Here is a 25,550-nt window from a genome sequence, read left to right on the forward strand (position 1 = left end):
TAGGCTAATCTTTGGTCAGGCATGCATTGCCCAAATTCCAAGGACACCCCATGTTTGTCTTAATATTAGATACCCATCAACCCTCTACTTTCTTTAGTATTATAACCAGGGCTTCTGCTTACGCAAAAAATTGTACGTACGCATTAAAAGTTCGGAGGACCCCTTCAATTTTCGTCGATGGGGTCCCCTCCAAAGTGGGGCAAAGAACAGGGACCCCTTAAAAATTCTGAAGGGGTCCCTGGGACCCCAAAGAATTTAGCCTTAGCAGAAGCCCTGATAACTTTAATTTTTTTAATTTTTATCCGAGACAGCTAGGCTTAATGCTATCTGGTTTGTCATGTGGTGTACACGTTAATAGCTGTGCTTTAGTTGACAAGTTCGAACTATTGACTCTTATTATTAGCTATTCATTAATTGTGAGTTGCTCTTTGTGTGCAGAAACCAGATTAGAACACATTTCACACCAGCAACCACACAATTCTTGCATTTATAGATATTTTAACCAGCACAACACGGCGAATTTAAATATCAACCATTTTATTTTCAAATGAACCACTGTACTAAATGTGGGCTCAACTTTTCATATATACACATATTCAACACGTACCCCTCATGAAGAAAAAAAAATGCACAAGCATCTTAAATGCAAACATGTTAATTCATCAATATCAATTTATACAAACACTCCTACCAAAACGAGAGGGATCAGGAACCGTAGAAAACCACCGACGCACAGCGAGTGTTTTAGCCATAGCTATGTATAGGTTATAGGTGGATTGCTGTCTGTCTACCAAGACCAACGTTTAGTCTATTGCAAAGTTCTCCGTATTACTCTCGGCGAGCCTAAACCGGAAGCTTTGTACAAACATGCCTCTTTTTAGTAGTTAATCTGAAATGTGAATAACCCGGAAGCTTGATACATAACTGCCTCGATTTAGTAGTTAACTGGAATCGTCTGCTAGCAGTCCAGTAATACAAGTTCGTGGTTTTAACCACTTCACTACCGGTCACCCTGTTACCAGCTATTTATATCCATCGGGTGGCTGCAGGTCAAGGAAAGTTAAGGGTTAGGGGGTACTAAGCACTGTTAGCAGAACACCACGGATTAAAAACGTCTGTGGGTACACGCCACCCCAAACAAGCGCACCTGCTACAGCAATCGAGTTGTCGCCCCGTTTCAACAATTTTGGCGTTATATTTGTAAACATGGCCTGGTTTTTGGTACTCCCACTCATTCTTTCATTGTGGATCTGCTTTGATGCAAACTATTTTGTTCGTGCAACGCTGATCGCTATTATGTGCACAGTAAAGAGGAGCAAGCGACCTCCACACTGGTCTCATGAATGTGTGACTCATGGTAAGTCACGAATCAATAGTCGGCTATGTAGTTATAAGTGTTTTAATTTTATATATATATCAAACAAATGATACTTGATTATTAAAGGAAAGCGTGAGTTTTTTCTTTGTGTGTGTGGCTATTTTGCAATATCTTCAAAACAAACCATTAGTAAATTTTATCTTTGTGTTTCAAAATTTTTTCAACAGGGATCTGTTTGACAACAGACTTGGATTTTATGCTGCACATGAACAATGCTCGCTACTTGAGGGAATGTGACTTTGCTCGCTTTGATTTTTTTATATTATCACACCTGTTAGATGCACTAAAACGGTCAGGAACAATCACAGTCACCAGTGCAAACAACATTCGATATAGGCGATCCATTCATCTGTTTCAAAGATTTTATATATGCACTAAAGTAAGTAGAATTTGTTCTTTTCTCTTGTATTTCGTGATAATTTTTTTTTTAATAAAACATTGTGCATCTATAATAAAGCAAAATAAGTGATTTGATCATGTCTTTAATTGATTTTGACTTTCTGAAAAATATGTAGCTGTATAGTGCAGTTCAAAATAGAAATACGGAATAATTTTGTTTTAGAATGTCCGATTTCTCTGGACAGATTATTTTCCTGCTATTTAAAAAAAAAAGAAGATAAAATCATGTAATTGCAAATTTATCTTATTATTGCGATATCCAAAACAGTTCCCAGAAAACTTTCTTGCAGCATGAAAATAGAAGATGGAAGAAAATCTTGTTTTGTTCCATGGTAATTTTTATTCTGTTGATTGATGTATTGAAAAATCAGCTCTACCCATGACATTTTATCCCTTTTTTTTTCAGTTGGTATACTGGGATGATAAAAGTTTTTATCTTGAGCAGAGAATAATACGATCATCTGACAATTTTCTGATGGCTGTGAACTATTCCTGTCAAACTGTGTTGAATGCCGTGAAGCCACAAACAGTTCTAGAGACCTTGCATGGGCAGATTGAATGTCCCACACCACCTGCAGAAATTGAGGCCTGGATTCATTTTATAAATCTGTCTCGACAGGCTATACGAAAACTAGACTAAAGCAACCATAAAGCCATGAATACTTTTAGCCAACCTTTAGGTCTTATTCCTAAAAGAAATGCTGGTTTTGTCATGCATCCTGTTGTGATGTCTTTGTAGGAAAAGTACCCTGCATGTACTTTACAAATTCACCAGGCATATATAGTCCTACTGCTATGTTTCACTTTAGAAGTTCTGTAAAAATTGCACTTGCAAAATGTAAAGAGGGTAACGATAAATAAATAAAATTATTTTTAATCTCATTGTTGTTTCTTTGCATAGTTTTTAAACTAATTTTATTTTGTTGGCGATGTCTCACACTATTAACAGAATGCCTGTTGATAAACACATGAAATCAACATAAGCATGACTCTCATTGAAAAATGACTCACCTCGTTATTGCAATCACACGAAATACAATATTCAAAATAAGATAAACTTTATAACCATATTAATGACATTCAGGGTTTGCAAGTCAGTGTGCCAAAAAAAGATAACCACTGTCTTCTGTGATTAATGCCTTTGTTTTGTATTAGTGTTTCTTTTTCTTTCTTTAGATCAACGGTCAGATGTAAAAAAACATACCTTTTGCTTATTCTGTTACCCTCGCAAATAAGATTTGTCTCTCTCTCAGTTCCCTAACCCTTTTTTATACGTTGTGAAGAATCACATCTCAAGAGTTGGGCATGCATGGGGAGCAAAACCCTCAGAATCGTTTGGGAGGAGACAGCTGCCCCTCTGGTTCCTATTCCATTGGTGTGTTGGTGGAGGAGTGTGAGCTGAAAGCACGTCACTGGTGTACGCTGAACCTGGCCTATAGATTTCTTTTTTTTTAAAGAAGCCTAATGTTTGATCAGAACACTTTCGTCAATGTAATGGTGTAACCTACCTACAGAAGCAAAAACCGAAGCCTGAAATATGTGTCTCTTACACAGTTTATATAGCGTCCTACCACGCAACGGATTGAATCCCCTTTTGATTGTTTAAGTATTTGTTATTAATTTCGTCCAGAAATCTGTATAGACACCAGAAGCTACATTGCCTCGTTTGAAACTGTCCAGTGATAAAGTCTGAGACTATGAGGTCAGACCACAACGAAGAAAAGTCAATATCAAAAACAGCATGTCATTAGAATAGTTGCACGAACAACTCGTCCTACCAAAATGTCACAGTTTGGTCGCGCTCCTTTCACTCCATATTCCTCCCCCTTTCCCTACAGGCACTTCTCTTCCAAAAGTAGATGCATCATTAATTAACACATGCTTCTGGCAAGTAGATGATTCTGCTCTATAATCCACCAACTAAATATCTTAAAATGGAGATGTACAGCTAAATTCAACATATTCCAGTTTATTGTTCGTACGTCTAAGTGGGAATCAGTCGCCAGTTTCATCGACTTTGATCTGAATATGCTACTCGCAGATTACTCATAGCATTAGAAGTGCATGGAATGAGAATGTGCATACCCTGGAGAGGTTCGTGGTTCCACGAATTTGTGTTACACGTCTGTGGTGCTTACTACACTTGTCCTTAAACCGGAAGTACTTCCTCGTCATTGGCCTTCTTGTCAAGTGCTGCAGGTACACGCAAACAATGGCCGACTTCGACACAATTTACGAGGAGCGCGACGAAGAAGAAAATCTTCCGGAGCTACCCGTACCAAGAGTTCCAACCCCCATCATTATTCGAGGAGCTGGGAACGTTACAATGTAAGTAATAATTCGCGCCAGCTTAGCGTGGTAGAAGGGACGATCGTGAAAAGATTCGTTTCGAAGGCTGTCCCTCATACGCTTCTGTCATCGTCGAGTGCTCCAAACTTGGCTTAGATACATGTTATTCAGAAACAACTTACCAGCATCCTCTATCATTTGATGTTTGCGAAATTTTGCATTGGTTTCCAGCGACAACCAAAATATACTTGTATTAAATGAACAAGACAGAACGTGGAGTTCTCGGAGATAAAGATCAAACTCTAAGCCCACTGAACCGAAGGGTTGCGAGACGGAAATCAATAAAACGTGGGACAGAACGTGCTTGGATATTTGTAAGCGACGGTTGATTTAATGTTTCTATTTTAAACACTCTGAAGAGTGGACTAAGCTAACAGACTTAGGAACTTGAGTCAATGAGACTCCAAGACAAATTACCCTGTAGTTTTAAAGTCTGTTTTTGCTATGGTGCCAGTAATCCTAGCAGTGGGCAGATAGAAACCTTATTATTAGGGTTAATAAATGTGTCACTTCCACCAAGATGATGGGTATATTTTTGACGCAGTGGTAGTAGCTTTATTGTTTTGTACTGAACATGAATAGAAAAGGATTAGTGACCTTAAAAAAGTTTGCCTTTAAAAGTACTTGAATGTAGTGCTGTCATTGTTCGTAATATATGCTTCACTAATATCTCATTATGGTACTTGATTTTTGTGTTAGTTTTGGGAGGAAAAACCGTAATAGATGTTTCACTCAAGGATGTGAAAATTTTCTACAAGCACTGTGCTTCAGTTATATGCATGTACGATATCGAGTTGATCTTTATATGCTCAGCATATACATGCATTATGTCAAATTGCATGTATCCTTTCTCTGCAAGCAGTAAACACCAATACCTTTTAGTTCAGTGCGCATAGTTTTGTCTTCAAAAAATGAAAACTTTTGGTTGCAGATTTGGCCTCAGCAACAAGTTTGATGCTGATTTTCCTCAGGGTCTTTCAGCCAAGGTAACAGCTACCCATTTGTGGCTCTAGGTTGCCATCAGTATTTCTTAACCTTTATGGTCATTATTATTGTCTAACTGTTAAATAGCTTTGAACTACCAACTAGAATTATACAGTTGTAATTGTACAACTGTTTCTAATTATTACCAATGCTTTCACAATGGTAGCAGGATGTCAGAGTGGGGGTTAGGGAAGGAAGAGAAAATAAACAAATAATGTGCTTTGTGTCATTAATAAGTGAATTTTGTAACATGTTGCTTCACTCCATGAGGTCACCACCCTTTCAGACAAGATGTCTCTATTAGTTGCCACATTTTGGCTGTTTTTAAAAATATACAAAAATTACTAAATGTCGCAAAAAATTCTAAATTAGTTTTAAATATCACATTTAGCAGAAATGAATTGTTTTACCTTTAAGAAGTGGTGTGCTTTGTTTTGTTGGTTTTTGTTTTTTGTTGTTTTTTTTTTTTTTTGGTTAGAAAATTCACATATCATCATACCCAAAACTACTTTTTAGATTTTTGTAAGTAGAGGGACAGGGAAATCTTGGTATGTACGTAAAAAGTTCCCATTATTAGTGCACACAATAAATGTTTTCATCCTTATGTGAATACATATTATCCAGAATCATGAAAATTACAAGATACACAGTAATTTGGCTGATTTCACAGATGAAACTGACAGAAAAAGGGAACATCGACCTGCATATTTTACCATGTTTTGCTCACTCTACCACAAAGAATTTAAATTTGGAAAAGACTGGATGTCTTGTCATACAAATCAAGGAAAGTAACTTGTAGAGAAATGATTCAGCTTTAAAATGAGCTATTGTTTTTTCCAACTCTATAACGGAAGGTCAACATTCACCCAAATTAAGGGAAAAGTGTCTTGTATTGAGCTTTTCTCAGACATTGGGAAATATTTTTTCTGTAATAGTGTGTCCTCTCCTTAATGTAGATGAATATTTCATTTTTAAAACTGTGTGGATAACTTTCTTGAAATCACTGAGTTCATTATAACTGAAAGAAACATCATGGTTGATGTAACCATTCATAACCTTAGATGGGCTGTTCAGGAACTAACAGCGAGTTTTTGCCAGATGATAAGATGTAATGTTACCTCTTTCTTTTTGTCTTATCTTTTACTATGACTGACATTTCTCCTTTCTCTTTTTGGCAATGATAATGACCTGTTAAAAAAACATACTTGGTTAAACTAGTATCTGGACTTTGAGCCTCACATAACCATATGAGTGAAGAATGCTCTGTATGGTCCAGTAAATTTTTTAAAAGACAGTGTCACCTGAATTCTTATTTGGTGCAAGATGTTCCTGCTCTCAGTATAGTAAACACTGATTTGCCTGCTCTATTCTGACCATGACTTCTTGCTTGGACCTATATTCTTTGACAACAGAGCTGAGATATTTTGGTTACTCATGGTTCTGAAGGAGCTGGTTTGCTAGTTTTCTGCTTCATGCGAACCATTGTGCTTCATTACACTGTGGTTTGTCTTTGTTTTGTTTTTGTTTTATTTTGTTTCTTTAATTTTCATCCTCGACCTAAAGTTTTTCAACTATCTTTCTTTTTGTTTTGCAGGTGGCTCCTGAAGAATTTCGGGCAACAATGTTACGAATAAATGGGGTGTTGCGCAAAGCACTTCCAGTCAATGTCAAATGGTTATTTTGTGGCTGTGTTTGTTGCTGTTGTACACTGGGATGTTCACTATGGCCCGTTATATGTCTGAGTAAAAGAGTAAGTTTTTCTTTTTATTTTCTGGGTCATAGAAGCTAAAATTTTCTATAAAACTTAGCGATATAGATGTTTGTATATTTTTTAAAAGAGAGTATGTGAAAGTGTGAGTGTAAATAAGATTTGTTGATTGTCCATTAAACCCATTGTTAATACTCAGTCTTTTAAGATTGTGGTTTTGCATGCACAAGCACACCTTAAAGGTCTACTGGGTTGCAATTTTTTTTAATGACTAGGCAAAGTTCTTTCTAAGATTCTACTTTTCCAAATCTGTTTAAATACCAAGCTTCTGGGAAAGTAGTATCTTGCACTTAGCTTTATCCAGTTGTTACAAAATCGCATCTCTCTGGACCTCTAAGCAAGCATTTACACACATTACCTATGTATGACTGAATCTCACCATTATAAAGAATATTTTACATCAATTTAAATTAAACTGTACACACCAATTCTCTAAGTTAGGAAGTTAAGTTAGTTAACATGGCTTTAACCTATTAATTTTGTCTAATTTAAAAAAAAGTTATTTTTATGTAGTTTAGCATTGTCAACATGTTGAATCTTAGCCTGGGTTTCAGTTTCAAAGAGTAATATTGTGTCTGTGTTTCAATAGCATTGATAATATTTGAACATGTCACTTAAAAGTTTGGCTTCATTTAGGTGCGCTTAAAGGAGCTTCAAGCACATTTATTTCTGGGCTCGTGACCATGCATGTAAAAGATGTATATAGTGTTTGGAAGTTATGTCATCTTGAACCGCAGCATGTTATTGTTTTTCTATTTCTTTCAGACACGCCATTCAATCGAAAAAGTGTTAGACTGGGAAAACAGTCATTTATATCACAAGGTTGATATTACATTTTATTTTTCCTGGTTTTATGGTGACACTGCTTAAAAGAGTTTTATATCAATTTTCAATGGCTACTAAAAAGAGACTTAAAAATGATGGCAAGCTGCTTGCTTTTCTGATATTCAAAATATGAATTGACTAAATATGTTGGCATATATAACCTAAGATGGAGCTTTGCTGTCCACATCATGAACTTTTTATGTCGCCAGATACTTGTATTGATTCATAATGTTTTAGACTGTTACATTTAAGTGGGTCACACAGTTAAATATAATAAATTCTGATCTAACATGTGGAATAGTGATGTATAATTGTATGAGTCAAATAAGTAAATTCAAAGATGACAGATATATATTGTTTCATTTTATAGCTTGGTCTTCATTGGAGACTTCGGAAACAGCGATGTGATTCAAGCAGCATGATGGAATATGTATGAAACTTTTTTTCTCCACTGAATTTATATGGGTTTTTTAAGATTTGTGTATGCATGTGTGGCACTCAGAATTTGTGGTAAGGAGTTAAATTTGTTTTATAGATACTTTACAGGAAGCATGTTGGGGAAGGGGAGGCTCAGGTAATCACTCTTGTGATTCATAACTTTTTATAGTTCACTCTTCCTACAAAAATAAAAAAGTAGTATGGATTATATACCTTTTACATTAAGTAATAAGATTCCATGTGGTATCACTGTGTTAAAAAGATAAAACTTGTTTCATTAGCTAGATGTAAACAAGCACAAAAAAATAAAAAGTCGTTGTTTTTGCAGGTGCTTTGTGTTGAATTCATTCCCAAAATACCAATTTTCCGCCCAGACTAGAATGATCAACACATTATCAGCATGAGATCATGGAATAACAAGGGTAAAAACACTTGAATTTGACATAAACACTTCAGTTTGCTTAGATGTTGCTGATCTCAACACCATATTACTTGCTGGTGCTTCTTTGGATGTGTTATTCATGGCAACATCTTCAGCATGTGACTGCAACCACTTCAGAGGAAGTTTGGCTGTACTTTTGTTAAGATAAAAGATGTGTGTGACACCGTTTTCCGCCATGACAATGCACCTGGCTGTGTTTATTAAATTTTAGTTCCCATATAATGGAAAACTGTTAACTTGTGATGATGATGCTCATGGGATCTCATTCATTGAGCGTGTTCTCATTGGGTGGATGAGGAAAGGTGGGGGAAGCAAAGCAGCTATACTTTGACTTCCATCCATGCTAAGAATTTAACTGACTTTGAAAGGTCTGTATCATGGGGGCAGGGTGGGGCCAACTCAGTTGCATATTCGAAGCATGGCATCTTTTCCTTTTTTTTAATCTAATCCAATTATTAAGATTTAAACAACATCTTGACATGGTAGGACATCATGCTTTACCAGTTAGTTTATGCCCGACTGCTTATTTTATAGGTCAGTCTTAACTTTAATGGGTCTGTTTCTCATTTTTGGGGGTAGAAACTATTGTTTTTGATGGGCAACTATGAATTTATAGTTCTGATCTTTGCATTTTTTTTTTTTTTGTAGCATGATGGTGCAAAGTACATGTAACTAACCTGAAAACAATGTTACCCTTAAGTCCGTAGGGTTTTTGTGCTGTACATGTTTTATAGAGGCAGAATAAAAAGTATGAATTTTTTTTTTTTTTTTTTTTTTTGAATCATGATATTATTTAAAGGATTGTCTTTAGGAAAGATGTACAATGTATCAATAAAGTGTTTTTGGTGGGACAAACAGTAAGGTCAGAAGATTTCAGCATGCTGTATGCCACACATGTAAAAACAACTGCTGTGAGGGACAAAAATCACAATGTTGTTAGTCATCATAACTGGAGTCTAGATCATACCTGTTGTTTTAAGTTGTAGATGTCCCAGATTTCAGACCTGATCTCATCAAATTAAAATTCATGTTAGCATAGAGAGAGACGGGGAAAGATGAACGCATGAATGTTTAAAAATAATTTATTATATAGATAGTACTATAGCATTACATAGGCAGACATTAATCAATAACAAAAGATTATTGGACTGGTATTTGAAAACTTTTGATTTCTCAAGGAAGAGTGCACAAAACTAAAGCTGTGTCCACTTGGGATCTTGCTCAAAAGAAAGTTAATTATCAAAAGTATGCAAAAAAATTGTCATTTCTTTCTCACACTGAGTTTCACCCACACAGCTGCCTTTTTAAAAGTTTTAACCCTTCTTTGGAGATTTGCTCCATACACTTGCAGCTGTTCATTTGTTAGCTGCATTGTCATAACATAAAATGGTCCATTTGTATCTTGTTTCTTGTATGATCTATCCTTTATAATGTTACACATTATTAGTTACTGTTTATATTTGTCAATAGAACTATCCTTGGTGCAACTTGTTGGTTGATATTGCAAATCCATACTGTTCTCATTTTACAAAAGAAAGAGAGTGTATTAATGTGTCTGTGTGTTGCACATACTTTTTTTTTTTTTTTTGCCTAAGATGCTTTAAAATAATGTCTAAATATTCTATTGTTAAAAGTAACAGAATTCATTGGCTTGTGATATGACATTCTTGATTTGGTTATCAAGTATATTTTTGTTGTGTCAGTTTACATGTTTCTTTTTTGGGGGGCAGGGAGGAAGGGGGCCAGGGAAAAAGGCTAATAACTATAATGTGAATGTACTTTCTATACACAGCCTAAGATTATGGTAAGCTATGTATTTTATTTTATTGCCAATAGCTTGTGTTCTTAGTTATGATGTATACCCCTAGAAGGTATATATGCCTGTGCCCCTTTCTTTGTAAAGGGAATGGAATGGGAAGTCGAGTGCAATCTTTGTTCAGGAAAAAGAAATATAACATTTGTTTATGTAGCTGTTTGTAAGTAATCTTACTAGTTCAACTTAAAGTCTGTTTAAGATTTTTAAATGTATAACTGTAATTGCCCAGACATGTATGTAAGTGTTACAAACGGTAAAGAAATAAATTGTCATTTAAACTGATGAAATATGGTGGAAAGGAAATGCAAAGGCTGATAAATGTTATTTTCAAAATTTTTTATTACTGTACAATACATTCCTGCAATCAGATACTTTAGCATCTGAGAAATAAATTCTAAGAAACTTTTTCTTGGGGCTAGCAACAAATTGTGAAATGCAAGGCTGTTAGTATTTTAAATATATTATTGTAGTAGTAATAATTTGTAGACAAGTATAACATTCATTATGAAAGTGTTTTCACCATACATATCCTAACATGGAACTAAAGGAAAATAGAAGATTGTGAAAAAATAGATGTTAACAAAAATCAAATAGCACCCAAGAAAGTCAGCTAAGCAAAGCAATATTAAAGTATATGCAAATAGCAGTTAGTAAATAAGCATTACAGGAGAACAATGATTGAGCAATAGATGCATTATTAGTGCAAGCTTACAAATTTGTAAACAAAGATTCAAAAGTAAAAGGTGTTCCAGAATTTGGACAAACAACAAACAAAATGTTTTGAAAGTGTACCTTATTGCATGTAGTTGTTTTAGTGGGCCAAAACTCAACCCTGAAATGACATGTATTATTTTCTTATGCACTTTGAAATCTGTATGCCATTCATTCAAATGAGAAGCAACTGGTAAGATGTTAAATGCAGTTCTTTTCCCCCTAGTGCATATAGAAGTCATAGCTTTTTGAAAGTTTTATTATAAGGATGATAGTGAATAAAGTTAGCTTACCTCCACATGAAAGTAAAACTGAACACAGAACTGAAATTTAAACCATTTTTTAAAAAAATATTCTCACCCAAAAAAAAAATAGTCATCATTATATGAGTTGAACAAAAGAAGATCTTTAATAGTCTTTTAAGAAGGACTCTTCACATTTCCAGGATCCAAGTCTCACCATCACTAACTGAATATTGGGGCAGAACGTTGCTTGCACTCCACTGGCTCCTAGATTTTAAAAAGCATTTCAAAGTCAGCTTGTTCAGTTACAAGTGTCTCAACAGCTCTGCCCCCACCTAGCCAGATTTTTACTTATCTCCTTCTCTTTGGTCCCCTCAGGCTTTCCATTCCACAAACCAGAATCCATACATTTGGTACATGTTTCTTTTCTGTCTTGTCCACTTGCCTGGAACAAAATGCTACTTCATATTTGCTGGAAATCCTCTCTTTCTCCTTTCAAAACATCTCTGAAATTTTATGTTTGCCATAGCCATGACCTTCCTTTTTTTAAATTTTGCATCGCTACAACCGTCTTTTTTTCTTATTTGTGTAAGTGTGAATGCATACGTGCGTATGCATGCAACATAAATTGCTAAAGCAAGAGTGGGTGCTCTAAAAATACTTTGTTAGTATTTTATTATTATATTCATATCCAGAGTGTTGCAGTGTGCCTCCTGATCATAAAGGGTTAAATGTGATATTATGAAGAGGTTAGGGTAGACTTCTGTTTCTTCATATAAAGAAATTCATATATAAATGCTAATAAATTGTGTGAAATGTAAAAATGCATTTTCATGAATGCTAACAGGTATGTTTCGGATTTCTTTAGAAGCGCTTAATCAAGGCAGCAAGACTATTCAGTTTGATTTAGAATGTGAAAATGTAAATTATGCTTTCTGAAATATTATTGTCAAAATTGATGTGTTGTGCAAGATGTTGCAGGATCACGAAAGAGAGGTGAGAATGAAGACAGAAGAAAAAAAAAAATAAGAATGAGACTGACTAATAAAACAGTGTTCACAGGCAGCCCAATCAATTTAGAATTATTATACACGATGAATGAAAAAAAATCTCTCATTGAAAATGTAATATTTTCCATTCAGTTTATGTTAATTGAAGTTTTTTTTTTTTGACCTTTTCATTTGAGCCATAACCCGGTTTTAGTGGAAGAAGTGCCACGTATAGTGTATTGGTTTCCTCAAGTATGCTTATATCCGTAGTCCTATTGATCCTGTGTTATTGTTTGCAGTATTAAGTGATAAGATGTGGTCCCATGCAGAAAAGTTGCTAAGGCTTCTTGTGCATGACTTGTAGAAATCAGAGAATTATATTAGTAATTTGTTTTTGACTAGCATGTTTCTAATAGTTGTCATCTTGAGAGTTGTTTGCATTTCTCTGTGAGTTTTTTTGGTAAATATAACTGTGTTTTGTGCTTGTTGCATTATATGCTGACTAAATATACATAAATTAAAAAACAGAAAAGTTGAAAAAGAAATGGTCAATTAGTTGCCAATGCTAAGAGACTTTCCTTATTAAACACAAGCTGATGTATTGACTTATCAGACTTGTTCATAGTCATTCATGACCTGATTTTAAGGATATTGTATTGTCATAATTATACTTCAAAAATACTGTTATGCAACTGTTTTTGATAAAAACTGCCTGATATCAAAAGTTCAAAGTTTTCTTTCTTCCATGCCATCCACCTTTGGTTTCAAAAGTGATGTTTTGTTTTGTTTTGGAAGAACTTGCTTCATAACTTGTGCAGATTTGAGAGGTTTCGTACATTTCTTTAAAAATTGGTGTTGAATACTTGAAAAGGCCTTTTTTTTAAAGTTTTCTCAACTTGAATAGTGATACAGTATGTGGTTTCCTCATTCATGTGTTGCATCAGCTAAATAAAACTGACATTCCAGTTCTACAAGTCCTATGAAGAAACTGTTATATAATATTATTAAAGAAATTATATTAACCACATAGTTTTTTTAGCAGATTTGGCAAAATAATATATGACTATGTTGATGTTGTGACCATATGCAAAGAGAAGTAAGAAATCTAACAAATTTTGTACACATGAAGAATCCTAGTGTGTTTTTGCACATACAAAGACCAGTATTAATGAACAAATGTTGCATGTTTGTCCTACATTTATAGTTTGTCAGTATGTTAACTGTTGTTCCATTCATGATTTTTATTTAGTTTGTGTAGAGTCTAAGCTACTTCTACTAATAAGGAAAGAAGTCAGTGTTACATTTATTGTGTGTGTATGGGCATATATTTGAGTTAGATATTATATGCAAATTGAATTCTAAGAATGTGTTAATTACACACTATTTTCTTCATTTGGGTAATTTTTGCAAAAGATGTGACAACAGGAGGTTCCAGAGACAATAACTGAAATGATTTCTCTGTGGTTGGAAAGCTCTGCAGATTCCTCTGTTAGCAGTTGTCTATTGTGAAACCTACAATAATAATAGTTTTTGTTTTAGCAACTAGCTGTAACACACTTTACTGTTGCAGTAACTTGTCTAGCAGAATTTTCATATTTTCCTTTTTTTTACCCTCTCCTTCCTTAGGTTTCCCTGAGCTGCACTCAGCCTTAAGGTTGATCAGAGTAAGAGTCAAATTCATAAAGTTGCTACACTAGTGTAATTACAATACTTATGAACTGCCTTTGGTACATGTTGCATTCTGATAACACTGATGATTGACTGTGATCAAAATTGACATCAAAAAGTAAATATATTTCTGTAGATGTGTCCATTCCAACATGAATGGTTAGTGTGTGTGCAGGAACATGAGTCTAACTGTGTAAAAGAGAAAACATTAGCATGAGGTGAGTTTTCTGTACAGGTGGTATTTAGGTTTCCCCAGTTAGAACAAATTGTGTTCATCCTGCTTTATCAAGAGCAGGTTTTATAGACAATTTCTTGTCATTAGTAGTTAATAGCTCACATTTAGATGAAAAATGTATACTTCTGTAATACTTGCAGTCTGGCTGTGGAAGGTGTATGTGTGCATGCATATGCACCCTCTTATGTGTATGTAGGTGATTATTTATTATTTTTGCTGTTTTTGGTCATGAAAGAAAGTCTAAATACTTTTAGTAAGACATAACTGTCCTAGACAGGACACAGTGAAATATAACATGAACAGGTTTCATAAAAGTATATTAAAGATGGACTATGGGTTTGTTGTCATTTTGTTGTCCAGTTTCCTATCATCCCTCTTAACAGTGTGAACTCACATCTAGGTGGGAGCATTTTCATGTTCAACACACCTCGTGTGTTGAAAAATAGGTTTAAAAAAAATAAAAAAAAAACCCCGATGAAATGTAAAAGTAGTTTTACGTTTAAAAACGCGGGGTTGATGGATGGGGAAAAAAACTCTATTCAGAAGGTTCTACCGAGATTTGAGCTCGGTATCGCTGGATTCAGAGTCCAGAATGCTAACCATTACACCATAGAACCTTACCTGTTAAAGTTAGACATGCATGATTCTTTACAATGAACAAGCAACAATCTCTTGTCCCAAAATTTCAGACAAAGCAAGTGAGTACCTTTCTTCCTCGTTGACCCCATCTCAAAATAATACTGAATAGAGAACAGAAGAGCAATTAACTGAATGGTCAATAGTATGGTAATGCTGATATGCAAGTATGCAATGTCAGTCCCTGCACCACTTTTTCATGCACCTATTATAATTTCAAAAACTGTTGCGTGCATTTAATATGTTGATAGGGCGCCTGACAGTTAGGGAATACTTGTCATCACAACAGTGAGAATTAAAAGGTCCTAGTAATATTGTCTCCAGACACTGTTTGCAAGGCTGGCTGTTGGTGTTTTCTCAACACACTCGCAGTCCAGTTTCCTTTCATCCCTCTCTCTTAACAGTGTGAACTCACATCTAAGTGGAACCATTTTCATGTTCAACACACCTCCTCATGTGTTTATAAGTAAGTTTTTCTTTTCTTTTTTTCTTAGTAGTTTTACATTAAAAAACGCGTGGGTAGTGGAGGAAAACAAAAACTTACTCAGTAGGTTCTACCGAGATTTGAACTCGGATCGCTGGATTCAGAGTCCAGAGTGCTAACCATTACACCATAGAACCTTACCTGAAAAGTACAGCAAAAACTTACACCATAACTGTGTCATGTTTTCTTACCTTAGGTTTAGTAAACACAAGAGATATCGCGAACTGATTTTACTTTAAAATACCATGTGTTATCAGAAAGCAATGTCTCTCTAGATTATTGTTACGATGCGTTGATATTTGTGGGGGCGCTGACCAAATGAACTCTCCACCTTTTTTTTTTTTTAGCTCTCGTCAGCAGTCAAATCAAACTCTTAATTACCAAGGGGCAGAGACGATGTATCTTGATAGCAGTCCTGTGCTGTCAAAATAACGCTATCACTGTCGATAAATCATTATGTCTGTGGCCGAATCATTTGCATCGAAGTGAGCTGAATTGTGTCCCGGTGGTAAGATGCCATTTATCAGGTGTGAGCTCAAGTGGTTCCGTGGTGTAATGGTTAGCACTCTGGACTTTGAATCCAGCGATCCGAGTTCAAATCTCGGCGGAACCTGCTATAATTTTCTTTTATTCTTCTTCATTTAGTGTACACTTTAATTAAAAAAAGAAGACTACGACAGCCGAAAGTCATCATCTTTATGATACACTTTTCTTACAAATTATAAGCTAGTATATTCATTACTTTTTATTTAGTGTTTTAATACTTCCATCTATGTATAGCTACTTCCACTTACAAGAACGGCAACGGCGCTATTACACAGTTAAAGTATATAAATACAGACGTCATATGTGCACGATCAGGGTCAGGACAGGCCGGGTCACAGTGAAGTACCTCGTTATGAAAAGATGTTTCTTAATTTTTTTTTTTTTTTTAGGCCCTTCGCCCCTCCTGGGGCATAGGCCATCGACTACACTGTTGTCGATGTTTTGGTAGCAAGGATTTGTTTTTGGTAAGAGAATCACATCGAGTGACGAAGGCTGATCCGTTACAGTTAAGTTGATGGGGTTTAATTGGTAGGAGAAAGAATCAATCTGTCCATACATCTTGTCTTTCGATCTGTCTTAGTGGGATTCGCAGATCGAAGAGGTCAAGTGGGCATATAGATGGGAGTGATCAAGTTTGGAGAGATACCGAGGACGGGTGCCAGAAAAAGCAGAGTAAGTCAAAGTGGAAAGTTTGTAGGCTATAAAGTCCGCGACTGGCAGCCAGTGAAGATCGAAGTGAATGATAGCTGATATATAAAAGTTCGTAACTATATATAAATAGTCTAAAGATGAGGCAATACCAGCGGAATTCTGGATCCTTTAAAGTCCCTCTTTCCAGCTAAAACATGATTACAATAGTCCTTTCTCAATAGCACAAAGGCACAGATTAGACGAATGGTACTGATCCTACGAAGTTCAAGGTAGACATTTCTGCAGACATGAGAAATATCAATCCAAAATTTTGATGACCTTTTCTGTCGACACAGTAACATATTTCCACTTTGCATATTTTCTAGTCCTAAGGAACCCTTGAAACTTTGTGCGATAGATATACTAAAAAAAAAAAAAAAAAAAAAATTATCTGTTAGTGAATTACAACAACAGTATTGTAGAGCACTCGTCGATGAACACGTAAGTAGCCACAAATAAAGGGAGGAAACTGAAACGCTCTTTCGTACAGGGAGGTTAGTATAGCATCATCGATCACGCTTTTCTTAACGTTCGAAGGTTGCATTTGTGGTACAGATTTCAGGTCAGTTTATTAAGTATACATATTAGTTAAGCAAAATTTATCTTAACTTATAGTTTAACGTTTGACACTTATGAGGTTTGTTGTAATATTTTGAACGTAATCGGTTGCTGAGCCTGACGAGCTCAAGCATCGTTTAATTGTCCTCGTCCATGTTACGATGATAATGCAGTTAACAGTTTCTAGTTGATTCCACCCGCATTCCATGACATATATTTCACGTCTGTTTTCGATTTCTTGTGTAGGTGTTATGTTATAGGTCGGGTGTTTCGGTGGAACGTAACGCCACAATGTTGCAAATAAGTGTTTAGGTAATGAAGACTCTGACGGAAACATGACCATGCAAAATATTGCCACCCATAACCTAGTGGTCATTAGTGTCCATGAAGATGAAGTCTATGCAGGGGGCTTGTGCTCCGACTGCCACAGAAATCAGACAAGTTTAGCAGTTAATGTGTTCTTTGAAATAAATATTTGAATAATTATAAATTAGTATATATTTTATTAAATATTTACAGTAAATATTTTTTTATAATTATCAAGAACATAGTTCAGATCTTTCCAACTGTGGGAGCTGTTAAGATGGTATGGCTTGAACTGCCTGATCATAGCAGGCAGTGGAAAGACTTATACCTTTGTATAAATCTATATAGTTTCTGATGAAAATGGATTTTATACCCTACTGATGAAAAAACAGGGTTATATATTAATACTGGTGCCGTTCGTGCAGATATAGTTGAGAGACAGTTATTGACTCACTAATAACTAATATCTGAGAGTCCTGTGTGGATTCATATTTTAAAATATAAATAAAAAGCATCATTTTCAAAACTTGCTTCATTGTCAACACTCATGTTTCATGCGTGATTTCAAGCCTCAATCCAATGGATTTGATTTTTCTCTCTTACCAGGACCTCAGCTTCAGAATTCTCTGTCCTTTATTATTAAAATGCTCATATTACTCAATTTTCAGATATCACTGGAAAGCATATTTATTCAGAAAGTGCTACTCATATGTCTTTAATTGGATATGCCAGAATACTGATTTTCATGCCCAACTGGGTTGTTTGTCATGTTTTTCGAAGGGTGTACTTGACTGACTGAGTGTATTTAGTACTTGTAGACTATTGCTCGTTCCTTTGCAGCATGATGTCTGCTTAAGCTCACTACTGCAAAAGGTGGCATAAAAAATTACTCATAGCTTCAGTTGCAATGGGATGCTTAGAACTGACAGCAGAAGTAGAATGATCCACATGCATATTACTAAAGATATTTTGCCTGGTTGTGTCCTATGCTGTTTTGCACGTGCAGTGTACTCTGCTGTCCAGTGTAGGTCGTTGTATGATTCACCAAAACTAGACATTTAGGAATCCCAGGACTTTGGTCTTGTAGTTGAAGCATAACCTATCACTATGTGCTGACATGAAGATTGGTAACTGCCAAGAGGTTTTTATGTAAATTCCACATATGCATTTTTTTTTTTTTTTAGTTTTTTCAGCTAAACCATCTGTATAGAAATGTGTGCAGCTTATGGCAGGATAAGACTAGGCAATGTTGTCAATTGCCAAAGCATTGTTTTGTTCATTTTTTGCAGTGATACCAGGGTTAATGGTCTTAACATCTGCATATATAGTCCTCAGAGGCCATTTGCTTTAGATTAATCTTTCATTTAGAATTAGATCAGCTGCTAGAATGCCTGCATTGTCAGACTTAAGCTCTTTGGTCAGACGACTTTCCATTTGTACTTGCTCTTTGTAAGATCTTGGTTTACCATGCAGAGGGTTATTTAATCATTTTACCATGGGAGAGGATTTTTGACTGTTTTTCGCTCTTATACGGCACTGTACTAATGGCTGTCTACATTGTTGCAGTGTACTTTTCATGGTACCCAGGATTGTCCTCATACCTAAGTTCTGGACTCAATCTAGCTTTCTGGTATGCATCTTGGCATCTATTACTTAAGCACTGGCTTCATATTTTTTGACTGCTCCTAAGTACACAGTCTTCAGGGTCAGCACATTTGCTCCCCAGCTTCTTCTGAGAACTTTTTCATGATGGCCAGTTTTTTAAATTCCCCTTCCCTCCATGGCTTCAATCTGTGACCTTCACGAAACTCTTTTGTCCCACTTGATGCCAAGAAAGTTTTATGTCTGTACCTGAGGCAAAGTTCTGTCTCCATCCTTTATGTTAACCCTTTCTTTTTGAGGCTACATTGGGAGAAAATTGTGACTTGCATCTTTACCTTATTCATTTGGAGGCCCCAGTCTTTCATCCACTGATACTCACTTTTGACAGCATTTTGCACTGGGTTAGGGTTAATTGTTAGCTCCTTATTATCAATATCCAGTTACAATACAAATTGGACGTAAATTTGATGTAATTCTCTTTCAAAGTTTAAAATATCATACAAATGTTAGTTTTAGTCAGTATATCCATGCATCTTGTGGTTGTATCTTGGTCAAGTGGCAAAGTATTACTTCTTGCCTTCTGCTGTCCAGCAGTGTAGGGACAATAACTTCCATTAATGTCTCATAATGTGCGTGTGCTACTACTAGTAACTATGAGTACAACAAAGCTCCTGAGAAATGTTTGAAGCATTTAGCCAGATGCTGGAAAGTGGTTATCCACATGGGTTTGATTCTATTTTAGAACCAACTCTGAAATTTTTTTTTTCAGAAAGGCAACAAGAATGTCTGATAGAAGTGAATCAGCAAATGGTAGTGGTGAAGATTCTTCTCAGTCCAATTCTGCTGGTGCCAATGGTGCGGCAAGGCAGCCAAGTGGCAGCAGAGTCATGGTATATAACACTTTACTTAAAAGAGCTAAATTATTTGAATTACACTTTTCTGTGAATGAGATACTAGATGGCCCGAAATCTTTCAAGAATTTAATTATTCTTTTAGAATAATATCAGATTTACTTGTCACGATAGCACAGATAGGGGCAGTAAAGAAGAAATTAAATTTCACCTTGTCCATCCCAGACATTCCATCTCTTGGCACCAGGTCTACTGTGTAATTGTATCGGGGGATCTTGAGGTCAAAGATTCTCATTGAGAATACAGTTAGAGCCTTCTTCATTTAGTTGTATAAAAAAAAAAACATGGTCTTTGAACAGTCTGTGTAGATGAAGCAAATCCTTGCTTAGCTGCTTTGCTATATTATAGCCTTAAATGTTTGTTTAACAAACGTTTGTTGACATCAGTCCACATTTTTACATCTCACTACTCCATACACCATAGCCTGAGTTGTGAAAATGAATGTTGCAGCTAGTATTTTTAAAAATAAATAAATAGCCATCTTTGCCTTTAAAACATCACCATCCAATGTAGATAAATAACAATTAAATTTTTAACTGTGTCAGTCATTAACAGTAAAGAAAAGAAACCACATCAGCAGTTAAAGAAGAAACTTGGAACTCTAAAGAGTTAATCATGGTTCACGTTGTCTGAATAATAATTTACATATAATAATTTGTTGATTGTTGCAGAAAGACAAAATTGACATTGTGCAACCATTCTTCAATATTTGCACTTAGTGTGTGTTGATTAATCAGGTGTTGAGTTCCTGTAAGAAAATATTTTAACCAGGATTGAAATATTTTTCTTTTCAGGAACATTTGATGGCCAACAAGGTGGAGACATTTTTATGGTTGACACGAATTTTCACAGTCATTTTTACCATCATGTTTATGCTTCCTGTATTTGGGTATGCATTACATTTTGTGTTGCAATATATTATATATATATAAGTAGAAATAGGGAAGTGCAACTCAGTAATATGAAGAGCAAACTAATTTACGTAAACAATGATTTAGATGATTTGCATAATGCACCTTCCTGTAACATATAGTATCCATGATTTCTGTTTATGGTGAAAAGGATGTGCATAGTGATGCCTGAATTTTGTGAGAAGTTTTGTCCACAATTTTTATCACCATTTTGAAATCTGCATCTGTGTTTGCTGGCAGAGGTAACATCTATACCCATTACCAAAGGGCATTGATAGCCAGTGCAGCCACATCGGCTTTAAGATTGCATCAGCGAATCCCAGCTGTTCAGTTCAACATGGAATTTATGCGGCATCTGTTTATGGAAGATAGTTGCCATTACCTTCTCTTTGCCATCCTGTTTATCAACAGTTACCCCATTACCAGTATCCTTGCTGTGTTCACTTGTAAGATAAAATAAAAAGAAGAACCAATGGACTTTTATTGTGTTGGATTCCTCAATCTGGGCTAATTTGCTTTTAATGTTTGCTAGAAATGTGTAGTTGTATGAGTTTTGTTTTCTTTCTTTGCTACAACAAAAGAACCATCCTTAGCTATAAAAAAATTAGATTTTTTTGAAGTTTCTTGTTTAAGAGATTGGTTTATCTTGTAGTATTATTTCATCACCACTTTTTGATAAACTAAATAGGAAAAAATGTCAGATGAGTCAACTAAGCCAAAGGATATGTACATTTTGCTAATTTCTCTTCCTTAACCATTTCACCAGTGGCTATTGTGCCTGTCTTCCTTTTTGCACTTCTTCATGCTTGTTCATTTACCAAAGCATTGCTCAATGTGAGTTGAACTGTCATAGGGGAGTTGTGAGTAGTAATAATCCTCTCAGACATATTGTACTGAGCATAATTTACCATCTACGTTTTGAGCCTAACATATTGAATAGCGCCAACGAGATGTTAAGGAAGACGATTTTTGTTAATTATTATATAATTGCAGCTGCCATTCAGTACTTGAACAGTTTTTGTAAAACTGCAGTTATGCAGTTATGTGCTGTTAATAAGTAATAGTATTATTATATGCAAGGAGTTTTAATTTGTTAGGTTAAACTTAGATTGTCACTTACACTCTTAAGCAAATAGAAATAGAGTAGTATCTGTAAAAAAGCAGAATTTGTTTAAGAAGTAAAATTGAACAATAACCAAAATTAATAAAGAAAATGGGCTTTCTTGATGGTGAACATTCTATTTTGCTTTTGCAGGCAATGGGGCCCCAGTCTATGCAGTTTTTACGAAATACAATTACAAAACTGGAACAGCATCAGACAAGTATCCTCCGTTTTATTGCCTGCAATGAGATATTTCTCATGCCTGCTGTGGTTGTCATGGTCTTCACGTAAGTATTGTTGCTGTTCTACCTATTTATCTTCACACTAAAGACCTTTATTAAGTTGCCACAACCACATATCTTATTTTGACTTCCAGTTGTCAGTTTGCTGTGACAAGTAGGCTTGACTAAGTCTGTTGTAACAGACCAGTCACCAGATATTTGAAAACAATTTGAAGCTGTGTTGCTTTGCATGTTGTGGGAAAATTATTAGTTCCCTTTATGAAAACTGCATACAGACAGTTAAGACATGTAATCCAGACATGAGAGACTTAAAGTTAAACAGGTATCATAAAGCATCATTAACATTTTCTAATGCTGAAAATGGTGTCATGCATGATGTTGGGCACATTTTGTTGACAGAGGCAAAGGCAGCTTCCTCCTACCTTTTGTATACTACCGCTTCCTGTGTCTTCGCTACACTTCTAGAAGAAATCCCTACTGCAGGTGAAGTCACACTGTTTCTGATAGTAGTAATTATTGTAAAGTAGTAAGTGAATAAAAAGAAAAGCTTTTGAAAAAGGAACAATGGTTTTGTTTAAAAACTGCCTCTGTAATGGGTGTCATGATTTTATGTAGTTTTGCAGACTTATTTTTGACATTAGTTTAGCAACCCTGAAAAACTTAAATAAGGAATTCTCCATCTCATGGATTAATGTGTTGCAGCTGTTGTAAAATATGGTGGATTTATTGTATCATCTACACTTTCTGTTACAGGACACTTTTTACTGAGTTCCGCATGACAGTGGAGTACATGTGCAGCAAACCACAGTGCCCTAACATTATAAGAGGAATATGTCAACGTTCCATTGGGTTTATCTCACGGTTGGCACCTGCTGTACCAGCCCAGTGAAAAAACTGTGTCTCTTACTGACATTGGTGTCACTTTTCCAGCGGAATGGGTCTCATGATATCTTGTTATTGGTGACTGTAAGTGGTATGTAGATTGTGTCTTGATGTAGCAACTGATACCCTACCACAGACAAGCAGCATAAGAGCTGCCTTTGAAAAAAGTAGAAGGTATGGACTAAGAGAATTGTTTGAATGAGCATTTGTATGCTGTGTGTTTACATGCACCCAGAAATGTGTATATTTGTGTTTTTTTTACTAATCTGTGCAGCACTTTCAAAACTTTCCAGCTGTATTTGGTAAAAGCTGTGACTCATATTTTGAGTACTATTATCCTTGAAAGTTTTGATGCTGTCTTCTCACTTTATTTTTATTTAATTTTTTTAAATCTCAGGTCTTTTGCATAATCAGGAATTAATAGAGGGGTTAAGGTTTCAGCAACGTGTAAACTGGAAGGATTTCAGGGTCAGATGACTAGTAAAGCTGATGTCAACAAAGTACTGACAAAATGCTTCATAAATAAACCTTAAGCACTGAAGTTTGAGACAACATAACTTTAAGAGAAATAATAGGTACCATAACTTCTCACAGTTCTGTTCAAAAGTTCATTAAAATGTAGATTTAAGGTAAGAATAACTATTTAGGATGTGACCTTATGAAACTGAAGTTCATGCTTATTTGCAGTAAGCATAGGACTTGCAATAGAAGGGAACTTGACAACAAAGTGATTAAATCTACCATGTATAAAATCAGAAGTTAAACATATTAGTCTATAGTGAAGACAAAAGCAACAGGTCACTAATACATAATGTTGTGTCCTGATAAATTGATCCCCCCCACCCCCCAAAAAAAAGAAAAAGGAAGTTCAAAATTATAGCCGTGAGTAAAATTGATACATCTGCAGTTATCCTGACCATCAGATTCGTAGCAGATTTAGTTTGTCACCTGAAAAGTCTCTTGCTATGATCAAAAGAAAGCTCCATTGCCTTTCTGCTTAAATTATTGACATGATTAAAAAGAGTTAGTCATCTTGTCAATTTAGCAAGGGCTTTACATAACCCACTCGTGCAGCAAAGTGCATTTAGTCATTCAAGAGCTGCCTTTTTAGTAAACATTGCATCAGTAGGTACATTGTCTGGTTGAACTAAATCATTCATTACACTTTTGAAGAGTTATGATAAAGGTAACTTCTGTTTTCACAGCTTTCACTTTACAATTTGACCTACACAGTTCACAAGAGGTTTGCTTCTTAAGGTTTTTTTTTTTCATTTTGGTCTTTCCCATGTGGAAAGCATCTATAGGGTATTTCTCTTGTGAAACTGGTGATTGCATTGCATCTGCAGCAAGAGGAATGTAATTAAAGGCAGGACAGTAAGACTGTTTCCCAGCAGATACATCCCTAATACTCCAAGAGATTTAATAAAATGAATTGTTATTTTGCCTAACATGCTTGGTTTTATCTATGTATTCCTACTAAAGTCCTTCAAGAAACTTGAGGATTGTTTTGGGTCATTTATATCTAGATGCTGAAGATATTTATTAGTCTGGTGTTAATGATTGTGCATTAAAACTCTGGTCTTACAAATTGTATAATTTGATAAGTAGAGTTTGTAGCTGAAGAGTATCAACACTTTCAAAATGTGCACTGATTGGGTCAAATTTGTTTTCTGTCAGGTTTTTTTTTCTCAATTATTTTATTACTATAATTATGAAATAAAAAAATATATAATTGTATATTGTGTGAACTTGTGCAAAGATGAAAGAATCTTTAGAATTTATTGTGGTGTGTCAACAGAAAGAGACACTAACAGCTGCTTGATGTGTCCAAAAAGTGCATGAGCGTGTAATATTGTCAAGAATTTATTCTTCATATGGATAACAATCTTGTAACTAAAGTTTGTATTCAGTAAATATACATAGGGGATGTGATGTGAATTGTTATTGAAATCATTGTTGCAGCGTTTTAGACAATTGAATAGTTTTCATACTGTCACATTTCATTGTTGTTTACAGCTTTTGATATCACCTTGCCACGCTTTGTGCTTTATATTCAGGCTAATCTTAATAGGCATATTAACCAGTGTAAGTATAATTGGATTTTTATGAAGTGTTACAGCCTTGCATTTTGGGCTGGTATGGAAACAGCAGTGACTTTGAAGCTATTTCAAAGTGCAAAATCAGCTGTTTGGAAAGGCAAGTGCATGGGGAAAAAAAATGAGTCACTTTATAATTGAAACTGATTACTTTATGATTGTGTCTTATTTTGTAAGCAAGTTTTCTTAAAATTATTCCTTTGATGTTTAGGAAAATGGAAAGGACATAATGACGAACATTCACAGCTTTAGTTTTGTCATCACCAAGGAAAGAAAAGAAAATTAGGTGCAATTATGATACCAGTTCAGTGGGAGATGTGGTTAGTTTGGGGTTAATGAT

General features: G+C 35.2%; 2 protein-coding genes, 1 long non-coding RNA gene and 3 other non-coding genes across 6 annotated transcripts; 3 read left to right on the top strand and 3 right to left on the bottom strand.

Moving 5' to 3' along the window:
• Positions 1 to 477: 477 nt before the first annotated feature.
• Positions 478 to 14,575, top strand: LOC112559758 (cysteine-rich hydrophobic domain-containing protein 2-like). The gene is made up of 8 exons (XM_025231146.1): positions 478 to 1,357; positions 1,546 to 1,757; positions 3,969 to 4,105; positions 5,058 to 5,112; positions 6,705 to 6,860; positions 7,644 to 7,700; positions 8,074 to 8,133; positions 8,470 to 14,575. Exons 1-8 carry the CDS (start codon positions 1,207 to 1,209, stop codon positions 8,518 to 8,520), a joined length of 879 nt encoding a protein of 292 aa, XP_025086931.1. The 5' UTR covers positions 478 to 1,206; the 3' UTR covers positions 8,521 to 14,575.
• On the bottom strand, positions 2,172 to 3,945 carry LOC112559759. Its single transcript, XR_003098361.1, has 2 exons — positions 3,863 to 3,945; positions 2,172 to 2,349 (listed from the first exon to the last, which is right to left on the bottom strand). It is a non-coding gene; the product is annotated as an uncharacterized LOC112559759 (long non-coding RNA).
• Positions 14,576 to 14,788: 213 nt separating the features above from the next.
• Trnaq-cug lies at positions 14,789 to 14,861 on the bottom strand. Its single transcript has one exon. It is a non-coding gene; the product is annotated as a tRNA-Gln (tRNA).
• A 568-nt stretch (positions 14,862 to 15,429) lies between these two features.
• Trnaq-cug lies at positions 15,430 to 15,501 on the bottom strand. Its single transcript has one exon. It is a non-coding gene; the product is annotated as a tRNA-Gln (tRNA).
• A 404-nt stretch (positions 15,502 to 15,905) lies between these two features.
• Trnaq-uug lies at positions 15,906 to 15,977 on the top strand. The gene has a single exon. It is a non-coding gene; the product is annotated as a tRNA-Gln (tRNA).
• Positions 15,978 to 17,042: 1,065 nt separating this feature from the next.
• On the top strand, positions 17,043 to 23,976 carry LOC112559236 (transmembrane protein 33-like). The gene is made up of 8 exons (XM_025230301.1): positions 17,043 to 17,162; positions 19,836 to 19,956; positions 20,772 to 20,866; positions 21,129 to 21,313; positions 21,655 to 21,722; positions 22,144 to 22,277; positions 22,632 to 22,715; positions 22,986 to 23,976. Exons 2-8 carry the CDS (start codon positions 19,849 to 19,851, stop codon positions 23,119 to 23,121), a joined length of 810 nt encoding a protein of 269 aa, XP_025086086.1. The 5' UTR covers positions 17,043 to 17,162; positions 19,836 to 19,848; the 3' UTR covers positions 23,122 to 23,976.
• The last annotated feature ends 1,574 nt before the right edge of the window (positions 23,977 to 25,550 follow it).

The sequence above is a fragment of the Pomacea canaliculata genome, linkage group LG3 (assembly GCF_003073045.1).
Source record: "Pomacea canaliculata isolate SZHN2017 linkage group LG3, ASM307304v1, whole genome shotgun sequence".
Taxonomy (NCBI): Eukaryota; Metazoa; Mollusca; class Gastropoda; order Architaenioglossa; family Ampullariidae; genus Pomacea; species Pomacea canaliculata.

What these genes read in the sequence shown, in the direction of transcription:
- LOC112559236 (XM_025230301.1), top strand. Translation starts at nt 19,849, where the DNA reads ATGTCTGATAGAAGTGAATCAGCAAATGGTAGTGGTGAAGATTCTTCT. An exon ending in TTTATGCTTCCTGTATTTGG is followed by an intron (nt 20,867 to 21,128) that starts GTATGCATTACA and finishes GTTTGCTGGCAG; the next exon opens with AGGTAACATCTATACCCATT. An exon ending in GTGGTTGTCATGGTCTTCAC is followed by an intron (nt 22,278 to 22,631) that starts GTAAGTATTGTT and finishes TTTTGTTGACAG; the next exon opens with AGGCAAAGGCAGCTTCCTCC.
- LOC112559758 (XM_025231146.1), top strand. Translation starts at nt 1,207, where the DNA reads ATGGCCTGGTTTTTGGTACTCCCACTCATTCTTTCATTGTGGATCTGC. An exon ending in GATTTTATATATGCACTAAA is followed by an intron (nt 1,758 to 3,968) that starts GTAAGTAGAATT and finishes CTTCTTGTCAAG; the next exon opens with TGCTGCAGGTACACGCAAAC. An exon ending in TTATATGTCTGAGTAAAAGA is followed by an intron (nt 6,861 to 7,643) that starts GTAAGTTTTTCT and finishes TATTTCTTTCAG; the next exon opens with ACACGCCATTCAATCGAAAA.